Below are 14368 nucleotides of genomic sequence, written 5' to 3' on the forward strand. Positions count from 1 at the left end.
CAATGGTTGGAATTCATGTCAGCTATGTCACTCTATCCACTATAAGGATGAGAGGCCAGGATTGGTCCATGTCAACATCATCATCTGCCACGTCACCCAACCAGATCAATCCTGATCTTAGCAATAGATTACCGTGTGGGCTCACAGCCAATCACAGCCCTCGGACATGGATCCAACGTGGGCCCACCACAGTCACCATTCCCACCATTTATTCCCCCCTCACTCCCCCTCTCTTCTTCCTCCACAGACCATGGCATCCATCGCAGCAGCCACCGCGGCGGCCTCCCTCGGAGCGTCCGAGATCCTCGGCACACGCCTCAGCGCAGCCGCCCCGGCTCGCGCCGCCGCTGCGCCCTCGTCCGGTTCGTCCAAGATCGTCGCGCTCTTCTCCAAGAAGGCGGCGGCTCCTGCCAAGCGAAAGGCAGCTGCTGCTGCTGCTCCGGCCAATGAGGAGCTCGCCAAGTGGTATGGTGAGACAACAACCTTCTCTCTTCCAATGTTTCTGGGCTTACGATTAGCTTTGAGTTCATGATGTTTATGACTGTTTGATCGAATCATGCACTCCAACATCCAATTGCAGGTCCTGACAGAAGAATTTTCTTGCCGGAAGGCCTCCTGGACCGATCTGAGATTCCAGAGTATCTCAATGGAGAAGTTCCGGGAGAGTAAGTTTAAGTGGATTTTCCTGTTGCATGTTAAATCCTCCTCATTATCAATGAACAAGAACAGGTGAAATTTATCTCACTTATCTAGGTCTACACTTGTCTAAATCATCAGATTAGATATTGACTATAGAGGATATTGTTGTTTTTTTCCGGAAATTTGAGTATCCTAACAAGATTCATTATGATTTGAATTCTTTAAAAAGAAAAAAAAAATCAGACATGATATTAGAGCAATGTGGATAAAAATTTGATTATATATATATATATATATTGAATCATATGGGCTCAGTAATTGAAGCCAAGTAGAATTACCTATAAGAGCTACATAAGTCAGTTAAAATTAATTTATGATCAAACTAAATAAAAATGAGTGAACCGTATGTAATATCTCAAATATGTATAAGCTCTTAACAGATGACAATATTGGAAAATCATTTAGAAGAATGGTAGGCTTCAATAATTCATAATGAAGTGAAGAAAAGAGGTACTGATAACTAGAAACATCCATTTATTACAGTAGTTCTATTAATCTCTGTCTTCCCCCCTCTCAATTTCTATTGTTACTCTTGTTAAAAAAAATGATAGGTTATATATAGACCATGTCCTGATAGAAATCCTAATTTTACCAAAACTCTTAAACCAACTTCTTCTCTAAATACAAAGTTTAATTTAATTTCTACAGATAAGTTGTTTAATATGCATTCCTTGTTGCTGTTATACTTTTTTTAAAGTAGAATTAAGGACCAATTTCTGGGCATTGATGTCTCACCAGAAACAATCTCAGTATGATCTGCATTTAGACATCCGTAGAAAAATTGAGATAAACTATGGCCAAGATGATTTACCTACAAAATATATGCTCTGTTGAGAACTCAATTCTATTTGATCAGAGCATGTTATACTAAAAATTTCTAAGATCTAAAGGAATTATATTCTGACCTTGTTGCAGTTATGGCTATGATCCTTTTGGGCTGAGCAAGAAACCTGAGGATTTTGCCAAGTACGTGCACCATATCAACTGAGTCATCTACCCTCGCTCACATTTCTCAACGTCAATAAGTCATCATCAAGTAGAAAGACATTGGTGCTAAATCCTTTATTTCCATTGTGCAGATACCAAGCTTATGAGCTCATCCATGCAAGGTGGGCGATGCTTGGTGCAGCTGGCTTCATCATCCCAGAGGCCTTCAACAAATTTGGTGCAAACTGTGGCCCTGAGGCTGTCTGGTTCAAAGTACTTGAATTATGCTTATTTTTTACTTCAACAATCTTAATACTATCATACGCAATCAGATTAATTCATCTACATTTCGAACCAAAATCGGTGGCCTTTCGATGCGTTTGCAGACTGGTGCTCTTCTCCTGGATGGGAACACACTGAACTACTTTGGGAAGAGCATTCCAATCAATCTTGTGGTTGCTGTCATTGCCGAGATTGTGCTTGTTGGAGGTGCTGAATACTACAGAATCATCAATGGACTGGTGAGAACTTTCTTCTTTCTAGTGTTTTATATCAGTTCACTGCAACTGCAAGCAACCATCAACGCAGGCAGTGTTGCTGCTTCTACTGCCTTTAGACAAGGATTGGATGATTCGTTTGTAGGATTTGGAGGACAAGCTGCACCCTGGAGGTCCATTTGATCCACTGGGGCTGGCGGATGATCCAGACCAATTTGCATTGCTCAAGGTGAAGGAGATCAAGAACGGGCGACTCGCGATGTTTGCGATGCTGGGGTTCTTCCTGCAGGCCTATGTCACTGGGGAAGGACCAGTGGAGAACCTCACCAAACATCTGAGTGACCCATTTGGAAACAATTTGCTCACTGTCATCTCTGGAGCAGCTGAAAGAGCTCCAACCCTGTAATCTCCCAGCCGTGTTTCTTCTCTTCCATGATCTGCATGCCATGTTGGCCACTTAGATCATTCATCGCAATGTAAAATGTTATTTGATACTTCAAGTAATTCTTGTTTCAGCGAAAACATTCTGTGCAGTCATTGCAAATGTCACAGCTGAATGTAAACTTTTGGACGCCAAATTGCTTCCATATGACGTTAGATGTGTCCACTAATAGCACAGGTATTGCTATTATTTAATGACTTTATCATTTAAATATCGTTTCTCATTCATTTAAATGACTTTATCATTTACCCTTTACCCAAAAAAAATATTGATAAATATAAATTATTTATAAAATAATGAAGTTCATATTTATAATGATAACTTCATAATCATCCATAAATGTAATATTCACTCACCATAAATGTAGAATAAATATAGAAAACCAAAGTTTTGGTGAGTAGTGAATACAAAGCATGTTGATCCAATCAATGGCATCATGTTGTATTTATGGCCCATGTCATCTCCACATGATACTGAGATGGGTTAGTTGAAATCCTCAACGGCGTTACCTCAATGAAGAAAGAGGTGTTTAATCGGTGAAGGTATCATAATTGTAGCATGAGATCCATAGTCTACCGTCACCGTCAAACGTTAAATAAATCAGTAATGTCACGCTGCATTCACAATCTATGTCATCTCCATATTAATATCAACACTGATATGGGTTTGTTGAAATCCTCAGGGCTATCTCAATAGAGACAAGTTGTTTAATCGATGAATATGTCATAGTTGTAGTATGAGATCCATTATCGACGATCATCGTCAAGTGCTAAATAAATTAGTAATGTCATGCTGTATTCACTACCCATGTCATCTCCATATGAACACTGACACTAAGATGGGTTGGTTGAAGTCCTCAACGGGTTTACATCGATACAGACAAGGTGTTCGACCGATGAATGTGTCATAATTGTAATATAAGATCTATTGTCGACGATCATCATCAAGTGCTAAATAAATCAGTAATGTCATACTACATTCATAGTCCATGAACGTCGATATTGAAATGAGTAGATTGAAGTCCTCAATGGGGCTACCTCGATAAAGACAAGGTGTTCAATTGATGAATGTGTAATAGTTATAGTATGAGATCCATAGTCGAAGTTCATCATCAAGCGCTAAATAAATCAATGACGTTATAATGTGTTCACAGCCCATGTCATCTCCATATGAATGTTGACAATGAGACAAGTTAGTTGAAGTCCTCAACAAGGTTATTTCGATAGAGACAAGGTGTTCAATCGATGAAGGTGTCGTAGTTGTAGCATGAGATCCATCATCGACGATCACTGTCAAGCACTAAATAAATCAATGACGTCATGTTGCATTCACGGCCCATGTCATCTCCATATGAACGTCGACAATGAGATGAGTTAGTTGAAGTTCTCATTAGGGCTACCTCGATGGAAATAAGGTGTTCGATCGATGACGGTGCTGCAGCACTAGATCCATAGTCAACAATCACCATCAAGCACTACATAAATTAGTGACATCATGCTACATTCATGACCCACATCATCTCCATATGAACACTAACATTGAGATGAGTTAGTTGAAATCCTCAACTTGACTACCTCGAAGATAAGGTGTTCAATCGATGAAGGTGTCATTGTAGCATGAGATTTGTAGTCAACGAGCATCATCATACGCTAAATAAATAAGTGATATCATGTTGCATTCATGGCTCTCTCATTTTCATACAAATGCTAATACTAAAATGGGTTGATTAAAGTCCTCAACGGGACTACCTCAATGGAGACAAGATGTTCGATCGATAAAGGTGTCACAGTTTTAATATGAGATCCATAGTCAACTATCATTGTCAAGCGCTAAATAAATCAGTGATGTCATGTTGCATCGTCAAGCGCTAAATAAGATATCATGTTGAAAATATAATGGTGAATTAAAAAAAACTTAGTTTTTGAATTTTTTTTTTTGAGGAAGTATCCTATAGAATTCTCTAATGACGTCCTTTTTTTTATACCTAGAATATTCTCCTTTTCCTAGGGATCAATCTATGAATTTATCTTATTATAATATTTTTAATAATATAAAAAATATAATTTAGTTAAAAAATACTACAACACAATGTTTTTATATATTTTTTATAAAAAATATTTGTGATATTTTTATATTATGTTATAGTGTTTTTAACAATATCAAATAAACACTAAATATATAATTATATTGTTTAAAGCACTGTAATGTAGTATAATATTATAAAAAAGAATATTTTTGGGAATTCTGGAAATAGAGGACACGTTCAAGAAAAAAAAAATCTAAAAATAGAGTTTGTTTATAGTTTGCCCATTAAAGAAAGAAAACACTATTTAATGAAAATATTTGAAAACTATTGGTCACACTATAATAATATTAAAATTTTAAAAATTTAAAGTATGAGATAACACAACCTAAATCTTGATCCCAAATCAAGAAGAGATCAGCATTAATTATTTATATAAAATTTGCATGGATATATGCACAAAACTCAAATTTAGAGGATACGAAATTTTATTATTATTATTATTATTATTATTATTATTATTATTTAAAATCACAAAAAAAGAATCCCTGGTAATATCTTCCCTCTCCTCCTCATCTATCATTTTTCGGTAGAGAAGATGACGCCACGCGGCCAACGCAAACCCACTCGAACATGACCACAGAATCCAACTCCAAGGTTCTCCCAAATACACCGAGGCCACCGAGAGAGGAGGAGGGCAGCCGCCGTGAGTGACTTCTGCTTCACAGCGTCCGCACATAAGCCGCCATGGCCTGCACCACCCAGTCCATCATATCCGCCAACAGCTGCGTCTTCCCCTCTCCCAGGACCTTCAGGAAGCCACGGTGGGTGAGACCGCACACGAAGCTCTTCGCCGTGAACGCATCCTCTGGCTCCGACGACTCCGACTGCAACGCCGAGGAGTGTGCTCCGGATAAGGAGGTATGGTGTCCGCTTGATTCCTGTTCTGCGCATGCCATTATTTAGTTCCTCCCTTTTGATGCTGTGTTCACCTAGTTTTCGACTCCTCTGAGGCCTGCATCTTTGGATCTTATCGGACCTCATTTTATCATGCTCGATCTTGTCAGAATTGTGTGACATGGTTCTTGCAAGGATGTAATTAATTGTGTGACATTGATGTATTAATCATCAGAATTGACAGTTCAAATAACTGGACTATTAATCATCAGAACCTCTATGCTTATTACCTTTGAGATAGAGTATATGCAATCATATCCTGCAATTTGTAATGTATGTATGTATATATATGTGTTTCTTTTTGGATTTTGTAATCAAATCTCTATGCTTGTTACGATTGGATTTTTGACCAGCGAGGGAAGAGAACATGTCGCTTATGAAAGGATTTTGGATTAGATAGTGATGAATAATGTGCCTAGGATTATTCTTGAAAGGAAAAATCTTGTCATTATTGACAACATGAGTGATGAATTTGGAAACTATGCCTCCGACCCTCTTTTAGTGCCAAAAGATAAGTATAAGAACCAATGATGACGAAAAAATTAATAGAAATATGCTCGTGAATATCGATTTATGGAACATAGTAGCGAAGTCCATATTTGATTTTGACATAGAATTCAAAAGTTTTATAAGACAATTGTGAGACTAACAATGCTTTATTGATTTGAGTGTTGGATAGTTAAAAAATAATATATATAAAAATTTTGTGTTGCCGAGATAATAATGTTGAGATGGATATGTGGAGTTACTAGAAAGATAGGAAAAAAAATACTTTTATTCGTGAACAATTAGGTATAGAGGATAAGATGAGAGAAATTGTTTAAGATGATATGCGCATGTGCTTAGGAATCCTTCGGATGCGATAGTTAAAAGAGGTGAAATAATTAATATTAGTGGTATGGTGAGAGGTAAAGAAATACTTAAAAAGATTTTTATAGAAACTATAAATAAATATTTAAGTACTCTAAGCTTAACTAAATATATGATTTTTTTATATCTCTCAATAGTGAAAAAAAAAAAAACCGTGTATCCGAATCCAAATAGTTGGACTTACAACTTTGTTGTTGTTATTATTGTTGTTGTTTTTGTTGCATTCGAAAATTTCTTCTTTATTTCATTTATGAAATGAAGTAATGGTTAATTTTATTTCTTTAAAAGGCAAAGAAGATAGACCAAAGCATAAGCTTATTTCATTAAGTTTTGTAGGTTGGGAAGGTCAGCATGGAATGGTTAGCCGGCGAGAAAACAAAAGTGGTCGGGACATTCCCACCTCGCAATCGAGGTTGGACTGGTTATGTCGAGAAAGATACTGCTGGACAAACAAACATATACTCGGTTGAGGTTTGTGGTTTTTTCCCCTGAAAAGTTATGCGATAAGTAAAACTCAACCATTACAACCATCATGTTTGTACATGTACTTATTTGCTTGTCAAAGTTCTTCAATTCTTACAACAAAGTTATACCTAATTAGCAATCCTGAAGTTGTGTTTGAACTATTAAAATGCAAATACGCTTCATCCTAAAAGACTAACAAGTTCCAAAGTGGTCAATGTTGGCCAACAGAATAGCATAGGATAATCTTGCTGGTTGTGATTGACTGAAAAACTTTGAACTTTTCTATATCTATTGATCTTCTAGATTATTGATGAATGAAGTCAATAGTGTTGCTGCTAAAAGAAAAGCTATCTATCTTTCTTGTAGCCCGGAAGAGAATTAATTTTAAGCATCTTGTAAGATGGCTTATTGTTTTATGATGCAGTGGTTCATTGTATCCTTCAAATATAATTGACATCATGTTAATTGTAAGGTATTCATCATGTACAGAAAATATGCAAATCTAAATAACTTATCCAAGCTAAACTTATAAGGCCTACAAATTATATACATATATAGAGAGAGGAATTAAATGTTTTGGAATGTATCCTAATGTATAATCAATAAAGTGAAGTGATGATAGAACAAGAAGTCTGTTTTTTTCGTTCTCACCAAATCCATGTTCTCCAGCCTGCAGTTTACGTTGCAGATAGTGCAATAAGTTCCGGGACTGCAGGAACATCAACTGAAGGATCAGAGAACACTCTTGCTATAAATGCTGGTTTAGCCCTTATTTCGATTGCTGCAGCCTCGTCGATACTCCTCCAAGTCAGCAAAAGTCAGCCACAAGTACAGACAACAGAGTATTCCGGACCACCCCTCAGTTACTACATCGACAAGTTCAAACCGGTGCAGATTGTTGAAGCTTCAGCACCGGCCGCACCTCAAACTTCTGCACCCGTCGAAGCTTCTGTTCCTGCTGAATCTTCGAGCTCTTCCACCGTTGAAGCTTTGGTCCCAACTTCCGAGTCACCATTGTCGACAACTATAGAAGACGGTAGCAAGCCAGAGGCAGTTCCTGAAGTTCAGGTTGCTCAAAGTGCAAGTGCAAGCAGTGTTTCCTAAGCAATCTTCCACTTTAGTCACTGAGTAATTTCTGTTCCACCAATTGTTTTTGCTGTATCATGCAGCTGCATCTGCTAATGAATATGAGAATGCTTGTTTTGGCATCCAAATCATATGTACCAGCTCTTAATGTGCATGTCATATATAGAAGATGCTAACTTTGGTTGGCATTATGTTAAGATACATTTTGGAAAAATATTTACAAGTGCTGAACACAGATCATAGATTACTAGAACAGAAGCTTTCTACTGCAGTCGAGCAAAGCAGTGATCATGATTCTTCACTGGTATGAGAGAGAGATGTAAGCGTCCAATATTGCATTTGTTTGAAGCTCATCTTCTCAACTTGGCTGTTTTATGTTCATGATCTCGTGTAGATTATGTCATTGTTTTGAGGATTTTCTTGTTTCTCTACTTCTTTTCTTTTTTGTCCTTCACCAAGATTTGTCTAAATAACACTAATAACACAGTGACAGAAGATCTCCAAGCACTGCCTGTTCACTCCATATATGGGCAACAAGGATCTAAATATTCATATACAGGAGAAAAGATGTTGCAAGGATTGCAATCTCCATATCCAACTCCTGCAGTTCTAATCCAGACTGGTACAAAACTGGGGTTATACTAATTTACTATGTGAGTAAAGAGGAATGATAGGTTATATATAGACCATGTCCTGATAGAACTCCTAATTTTACTAAAACTCTTAAACCAACTTCTTCTCAAAATATAAAGTTTGCTTTAATTTCTAACAGATAATGCTTCAGTCATTTTGCATCAGTTGTTTAACATGCATTCCTTGTTGCTGTTATACTTTTATTTGAAGTAGAATTAAGGACTTCATGCTGCCAATTTCTGGCCATTGATGTCTCACCAGAAACAATCTCAGTATGATCTGCATTTAGACATCTGTAGAAAAATTGAGATAAACTATGGCCAAGATGATTTATCTACAAAAAATATGCTCTGTTGAGAGCTCAATTCTATTTAATCAGAGCATGTCAGACTCGAAAATTTCTAAGATCTGAAGGAATTATATTCTGACGTTGTTGCAGGTATGGCTATGATCCTCAAGATTTTGCCAAGTATGTGCACCATATCAACTGAGTCATCTCCCTTCGATCACATTTCTCACTGTCGATAAGCCATGATCAAGTAGAAAGACATTGGTGCCAAATCCTTCATTTCCATTGTGCAGATACCAAGCTTATGAGCTCATCCATGGAAGGTGGGCAATGGTTGGTGCAGCTGGCTTCGTCATCCAAGAGGCAGGCCTTCAACAAATTTGGTGCAAACTGTGGCCCCGAGGCTGTCTGGTACTTAAATTATGCTTGTTTTTGTACTCAAAACAATCTTAATTCTATCATACGCAATCAGATTAACCCATCTACATTTCGTACCGAAATCGGTGGCCTTTCGATGTGTTTGCAGACTGGTGCTCTTCTCCTGGATGGGAACACACCGAACTACTTTGGGAAGAACATTCCAATCAATCTTGTGCTTGTTGGAGGTGCTGAATACTACAGAATCATCAATGGACTGGTGAGAACTTTCTTCTTTCTAGTGTTTTATATCAGTTCACTGCAACTGCAAGCAACCACCATCGACGCAGGCAGCGTTGCTGCTTCTACTGCCTTCAGACAAGGATTAGATGATTTGTTTGTAGGATTTGGAGGACAAGCTGCACCCTGGAGGTCCATTTGATCCCACTGGGGCTGGCAGATGATCCAGACCAAGCTGCATTGCTCAAGGTGAAGGAGATCAAGAAGGGGCGGCTCGCGATGGTTGTAGCTGATCCAATCGGGGACGTCATGCTGCGTTCAGGGCTCACGTCATCTTCGTATGAACGGCGTGACAATTTAAATATGTTGGGTTGGTTGAAGTTCTTGGCAGCGGGGATACCTTGACGGGGACATGGAGTTCGATCGATGGGGGTGCGTAGTTTAGGATGGTCCAGTAATCCTACTCCAATGCAGCCGTCCATGTTGACTCAATCATGGATGGAATCGCTGCACCTGGATGGTTTCACGGGAATTAGGGCAGCTTCACCAATTGATGAATGATTGTGCTTGTTTTCCTCTTCCTCTCTGTGGCTCCCTACAAATACACGCCGACCGGGCCTCGACGACCGAGCAAGCACGCACGGCGAGTAGGAGATTCTTGTTTGCCTTCTTCGATCTTTTGGGCGGGCCGAGACATGGCGGCAGCGAATTCAGTTCCTCTCATTACCGCTTACAAGATGGGCAAGTTTGATCTCTCGCACAGGTCCGTATCCTTCATTCCCCTAAAGATCCCGTTAGGAGTAGACAAAAGGTCGATTATATGGCGTGCAGTCCTCCGACCATTTGTTTGCGATATGATGTTGAGAAAAGATGAGATCTTTTTCGTTTTTCGCCCTTGATTTCTTGCTGTCGATGTTGTTAGAGTGGTGCTAGCACCATTGACAAGGCAGAGGTCATACGGGAACGTCCCACAGCCGCATGCCATCTTGTACTACTCTCAGCGAGCCTCCAAAGGCGGTCTTCTGATAGCGGAGGCAACCGGGGTTTCAGACACCGCGCAAGGGTGAGATTCTGGAAGCCGCAAACTTGTTTCTTTAGTTCAACTGGTTCTTGGATGGTATTCTTGTGTTTGGTCATCGAAAGCATTGTTGTTGTTGTGTAAGGTACCCTTGCACGCCCGGCATTTGGACGAAAGAACAGGTGGAAGCATGGAAGCCGATTGTGAATGCAGTTCATGAAAAGGGTGGCATCTTCTTTTGCCAGATTTGGCACGTAGGAAGGGTTTCAAATCATGGTGCGTTCCCTCAACACTTCTGCCTTTGTTTTCTTGGTTTAGGCTGAAGTGAAGTAGGGTGGTTGGCTTAATTGAAACTCCTCTGACCATATGGTGGTTCTCATGCTTCAGAGACCCACTAGGTATTCGACAGAATACCGAGCATAATCTGATACCACTTGGAATTTTGGATGTTGTCCTTTCCCCTTGATAGACATGATGGCAAAAGATGGTTAAAGTATTACAACATTCCTTCATTGTGCTTATAAAGGCACTACTGGTTGATGCTTGCCAAGGTCTTGAGCTGTAGTCATCCGTGTTATATGTATTCAAGCTCATCTGATTACTTCTGTGCACCATTGCAGATTTCCAACCCAATGGGCAAGCTCCAATCTCATCTACTGACAAGCCAATTACTCCTCAAGTACGAGCAAATGGCATCGATGTTGCTATTTTTTCAACTCCAAGGCGGTTGCGGACGGAAGAGATTCCTTTGGTTGTCAATGATTTTAGAGTTGCTGCAAGAAATGCCATAGAAGCTGGTAAGAATCTTGTATCTTTATTTCATATTCACGAGTTTGTATTTGATAGGAAGTCAAGTTTATGACAAAGCTTTTGGTATTGTGCTATACCATCCACACTAGCACAAAAAGAAAACAAGAACATATATGGAGCCACAAGTCGTGCCAAGAGCTTCATACTAATAGACCTTTTGAAATCATACCTTATGTTCCAGTCGAATATGCACTAATGATACTTTTTAGCATAAGTAATTCATGGATCATAAATGAACCTTAATGTTTGTGATGACCGACTGGTTATATAACTTATATAAAACACTAGGTATACGATTAAAATCCCTCATACCTGTAGAGAACCCTACAGCCTAAACAACCAACATCTATGGCTTGTTCTTTTTTCTGCCCTGATTTCTTTTGTTTTTGATGGACGAATCCAAAAAAGGAAATAAGATACTATGCTACATGTCTGTAAGGCCTGTTGCCTCTGAAGCATGATCTGAGTACCTAGGACTTTCAGACTGAAGTGCAAGTCCTTGGCCACACAACCAACAATGTTTTCCTTATCTATATACGCTGTTAGATTCACTGAACTGGGAGGATCGCTGCCAAACAAAGTAGAAAGACAAAAGGTTTATTATTAAATTTTGGTCTCTTCCAGGCTCCAGCATTGTAGCTTAAGGCTTGATTACATTGGAAGTGTATGGACCAGATAATTAAAGGCCATGTGTTCAAAATTCCTAAAGCACCATACTTCATGGTTCATTGGATTCTCACTGCTCCTTAGGCAACTTACTTTTCTTATTTGTGCTCCTACTTTTTAAAGCTCCATCTGCATGATTTTTTGGAAACCTTCATTGCAGTAAGATATATATAATTTCTCTTTAAATTGCAACAAAGTATTGTGTTTTTTATAAATAGGAAGCGGCTTTCACCTTTTAATTTGAAAGAACAAAATATTGAAAAACTTTAAGCAGGGGCACATGATGATTTACCATGATTCTATTATCATTTTATTAGAAAACTTTTGATTAACCGGAGGTAGCACATTTTCTTGGTGTATAGGTTTTGATGGAGTCGAGATTCATGGAGCCCATGGATATTTAATTGATCAATTCTTAAAAGACAAAGTGAATGATCGTACAGACAAGTATGGCGGAAGCTTAGAGAATCGTTGCCGCTTTGCTTTAGAAATAGTTGAAGCTGTGGTTGATGAAATTGGAGCTGACAGAGTTGGAATAAGACTTTCTCCCTATGCAAACTATATGCAATCAGGAGATTCAAACCCTGAGGCTCTTGGATTATACATGGCCAATGCTCTGAACAAATATGGGATTTCATACCTTCACATGGTGGAGCCTAGGATGATAAATGTAGGAGAAAAAGTTGAAGTTCCTCACAGTCTTCTTCCTATGAGGAAAGCATTTAAGGGAACATTCATTGTCGTTGGGGGCTATGATAGAGAAGAAGGTAACACTGCCATCGCTAGTGGTTATGCAGATCTAGTTGCTTATGGGCGCCTATTTTTAGCTAACCCTGACCTGCCTCGAAGATTTGAGTTGAACGCTCCACTTAACAAGTATAACAGGGAGACTTTCTACATTCAGGATCCAGTTGTTGGGTATACAGATTACCCATTTCTTGATTCTGATTCGTAGATTACCAAAGTATGTACTGAGTTTATACTCCTTTGGTATCGTGGAACTCAAGATTTGGGTGCTACAATAGAAATTTAAGGTTCAAATTTGTCTTTTGAATTATTCACTTTGTCAAGAAACAACTGTGGATTCAAGGAGTGTGATGCCTATAAATTGTTCTTGATTTCTTAATCAAGAACAATATTTAATGCTGCAGGTAAACTTAGACTCTGTGGAGCTTAATTCATCATCTATTGCTGGGCTCTACTTGTCAATTCATGTTGATCTCACATGTCCTCAGGCCTCATTTAGCATGATCCAAGTCAATGCCAAAAAATTAAAAAAGGTCTTTAGAGGTCCCAAGTTAGTAGAAATATGTCCCTTTTCTTTTTCTGTTTGGGAAAAAAAAATAGTATTTCAATTTTTCACAAGATTAAGGTTAACAACATCCATTATCAATAATTTTATGTCATATTATCTAATTTGTTTTCATTTTGCATCTTGTCTTCAACAGAAATTAACTCAGTTGTTATTGTATGAATATATATATATATATATATATATATATATATATATAAACATCTCTTTCTAAATTTTACTTGGGAAGTGTCCTATAGATTTCTCTAACAATGTTCTTTTTTTATATACCTAGAATATTCTCCTTCTCCTATGAATCGGCCCATTGGGTGAATCTATCTTGTTATAATATTTTTAATTATATTATAATATTTTTAATAATATCATATAATATTTTAATTTAGTAAAAATACTATAGCACAAAGTTTTTATATAATTAATGTTTATTAAAAATATAATATTTATAGTGTTCTCATGTTGTGTTATAGTGTTTTCTACAATATCAAGAAAATATTAGAAATATAATTATATTATTGAAAGCATCGCAAGACAGTATAAAAATATTATGATCGGACCACACTATAGATGTCCATTAAAAAAAGGGAAGAAATGATATTTTATGTATTAGGGAAAAAAGAATGATGTTTGGGAATTATAGAGGATACTTGCAAGGAAAAATCTAAAAACAAAGGTTCTTTTATAATTTACCAATTAAATAAATAGAACACTATTTAATAAAAATATTTGAAAACTATTTGTCAAACTATAAGAATATAAAAAAAATTAAATTTTAAGGTATGAGATAACACAACCTACATTTTGATCCCAAATCAAGAAGATCAACATTAATTATTTATGTAAAATTTGCATGGATACATGCAAATATATATATATATATATATATATATATATATATATATATATATATTGGTCTATTCTTGAAATGAAAAATCTTGTCATTGTTGATAACATGGGTGATGAATTTGGAAACTTTGCCTCAACCCTCTTTCAGTGCTAAAAAGAATTAATAGAAATATGCTCGTGAATCCTAATTTATGGAACATAGCAACGAAGACCATATTCGATTTTGATATTGAA

General features: G+C 37.5%; 3 protein-coding genes across 3 annotated transcripts; all 3 read left to right on the forward strand.

Annotated features, from left to right (window-relative positions):
* Positions 1-235: 235 nt before the first annotated feature.
* On the forward strand, positions 236-2656 carry LOC135632485 (chlorophyll a-b binding protein CP26, chloroplastic-like). Its single transcript, XM_065141095.1, has 6 exons — positions 236-470; positions 581-665; positions 1615-1665; positions 1779-1899; positions 2013-2147; positions 2269-2656. The coding sequence occupies exons 1-6, from the start codon at positions 251-253 to the stop codon at positions 2527-2529; spliced, it is 873 nt and encodes a 290-aa protein (XP_064997167.1). The 5' UTR covers positions 236-250; the 3' UTR covers positions 2530-2656.
* Positions 2657-5185: 2529 nt separating this feature from the next.
* Positions 5186-8167, forward strand: LOC103977086 (protein MAINTENANCE OF PSII UNDER HIGH LIGHT 1). Its single transcript, XM_009392503.3, has 3 exons — positions 5186-5509; positions 6752-6886; positions 7550-8167. Exons 1-3 carry the CDS (start codon positions 5336-5338, stop codon positions 7982-7984), a joined length of 744 nt encoding a protein of 247 aa, XP_009390778.2. The 5' UTR covers positions 5186-5335; the 3' UTR covers positions 7985-8167.
* A 1033-nt stretch (positions 8168-9200) lies between these two features.
* Positions 9201-13180, forward strand: LOC108952395 (putative 12-oxophytodienoate reductase 11). Its single transcript, XM_065143688.1, has 7 exons — positions 9201-9299; positions 9415-9525; positions 9650-10248; positions 10408-10548; positions 10649-10779; positions 11124-11300; positions 12342-13180. Exons 3-7 carry the CDS (start codon positions 10043-10045, stop codon positions 12932-12934), a joined length of 1248 nt encoding a protein of 415 aa, XP_064999760.1. The 5' UTR covers positions 9201-9299; positions 9415-9525; positions 9650-10042; the 3' UTR covers positions 12935-13180.
* The last annotated feature ends 1188 nt before the right edge of the window (positions 13181-14368 follow it).

The sequence above is a fragment of the Musa acuminata genome, chromosome BXJ3-3 (genome assembly GCF_036884655.1).
Source record: "Musa acuminata AAA Group cultivar baxijiao chromosome BXJ3-3, Cavendish_Baxijiao_AAA, whole genome shotgun sequence".
Classification (NCBI taxonomy): domain Eukaryota; kingdom Viridiplantae; phylum Streptophyta; class Magnoliopsida; order Zingiberales; family Musaceae; genus Musa; species Musa acuminata.

Coding starts and splice junctions, on each gene's coding strand:
- LOC135632485 (XM_065141095.1), top strand. CDS start 251: ATGGCATCCATCGCAGCAGCCACCGCGGCGGCCTCCCTCGGAGCGTCC. Junction 471..580: donor GGAGCTCGCCAAGTGGTATG/GTGAGACAACAA, acceptor ATCCAATTGCAG/GTCCTGACAGAAGAATTTTC. Junction 666..1,614: donor AATGGAGAAGTTCCGGGAGA/GTAAGTTTAAGT, acceptor ACCTTGTTGCAG/TTATGGCTATGATCCTTTTG.
- LOC103977086 (XM_009392503.3), top strand. CDS start 5,336: ATGGCCTGCACCACCCAGTCCATCATATCCGCCAACAGCTGCGTCTTC. Junction 5,510..6,751: donor AGTGTGCTCCGGATAAGGAG/GTATGGTGTCCG, acceptor TAAGTTTTGTAG/GTTGGGAAGGTCAGCATGGA. Junction 6,887..7,549: donor CAAACATATACTCGGTTGAG/GTTTGTGGTTTT, acceptor CATGTTCTCCAG/CCTGCAGTTTACGTTGCAGA.
- LOC108952395 (XM_065143688.1), top strand. CDS start 10,043: ATGATTGTGCTTGTTTTCCTCTTCCTCTCTGTGGCTCCCTACAAATAC. Junction 10,549..10,648: donor GTTTCAGACACCGCGCAAGG/GTGAGATTCTGG, acceptor TTGTTGTGTAAG/GTACCCTTGCACGCCCGGCA. Junction 10,780..11,123: donor AGGAAGGGTTTCAAATCATG/GTGCGTTCCCTC, acceptor GCACCATTGCAG/ATTTCCAACCCAATGGGCAA.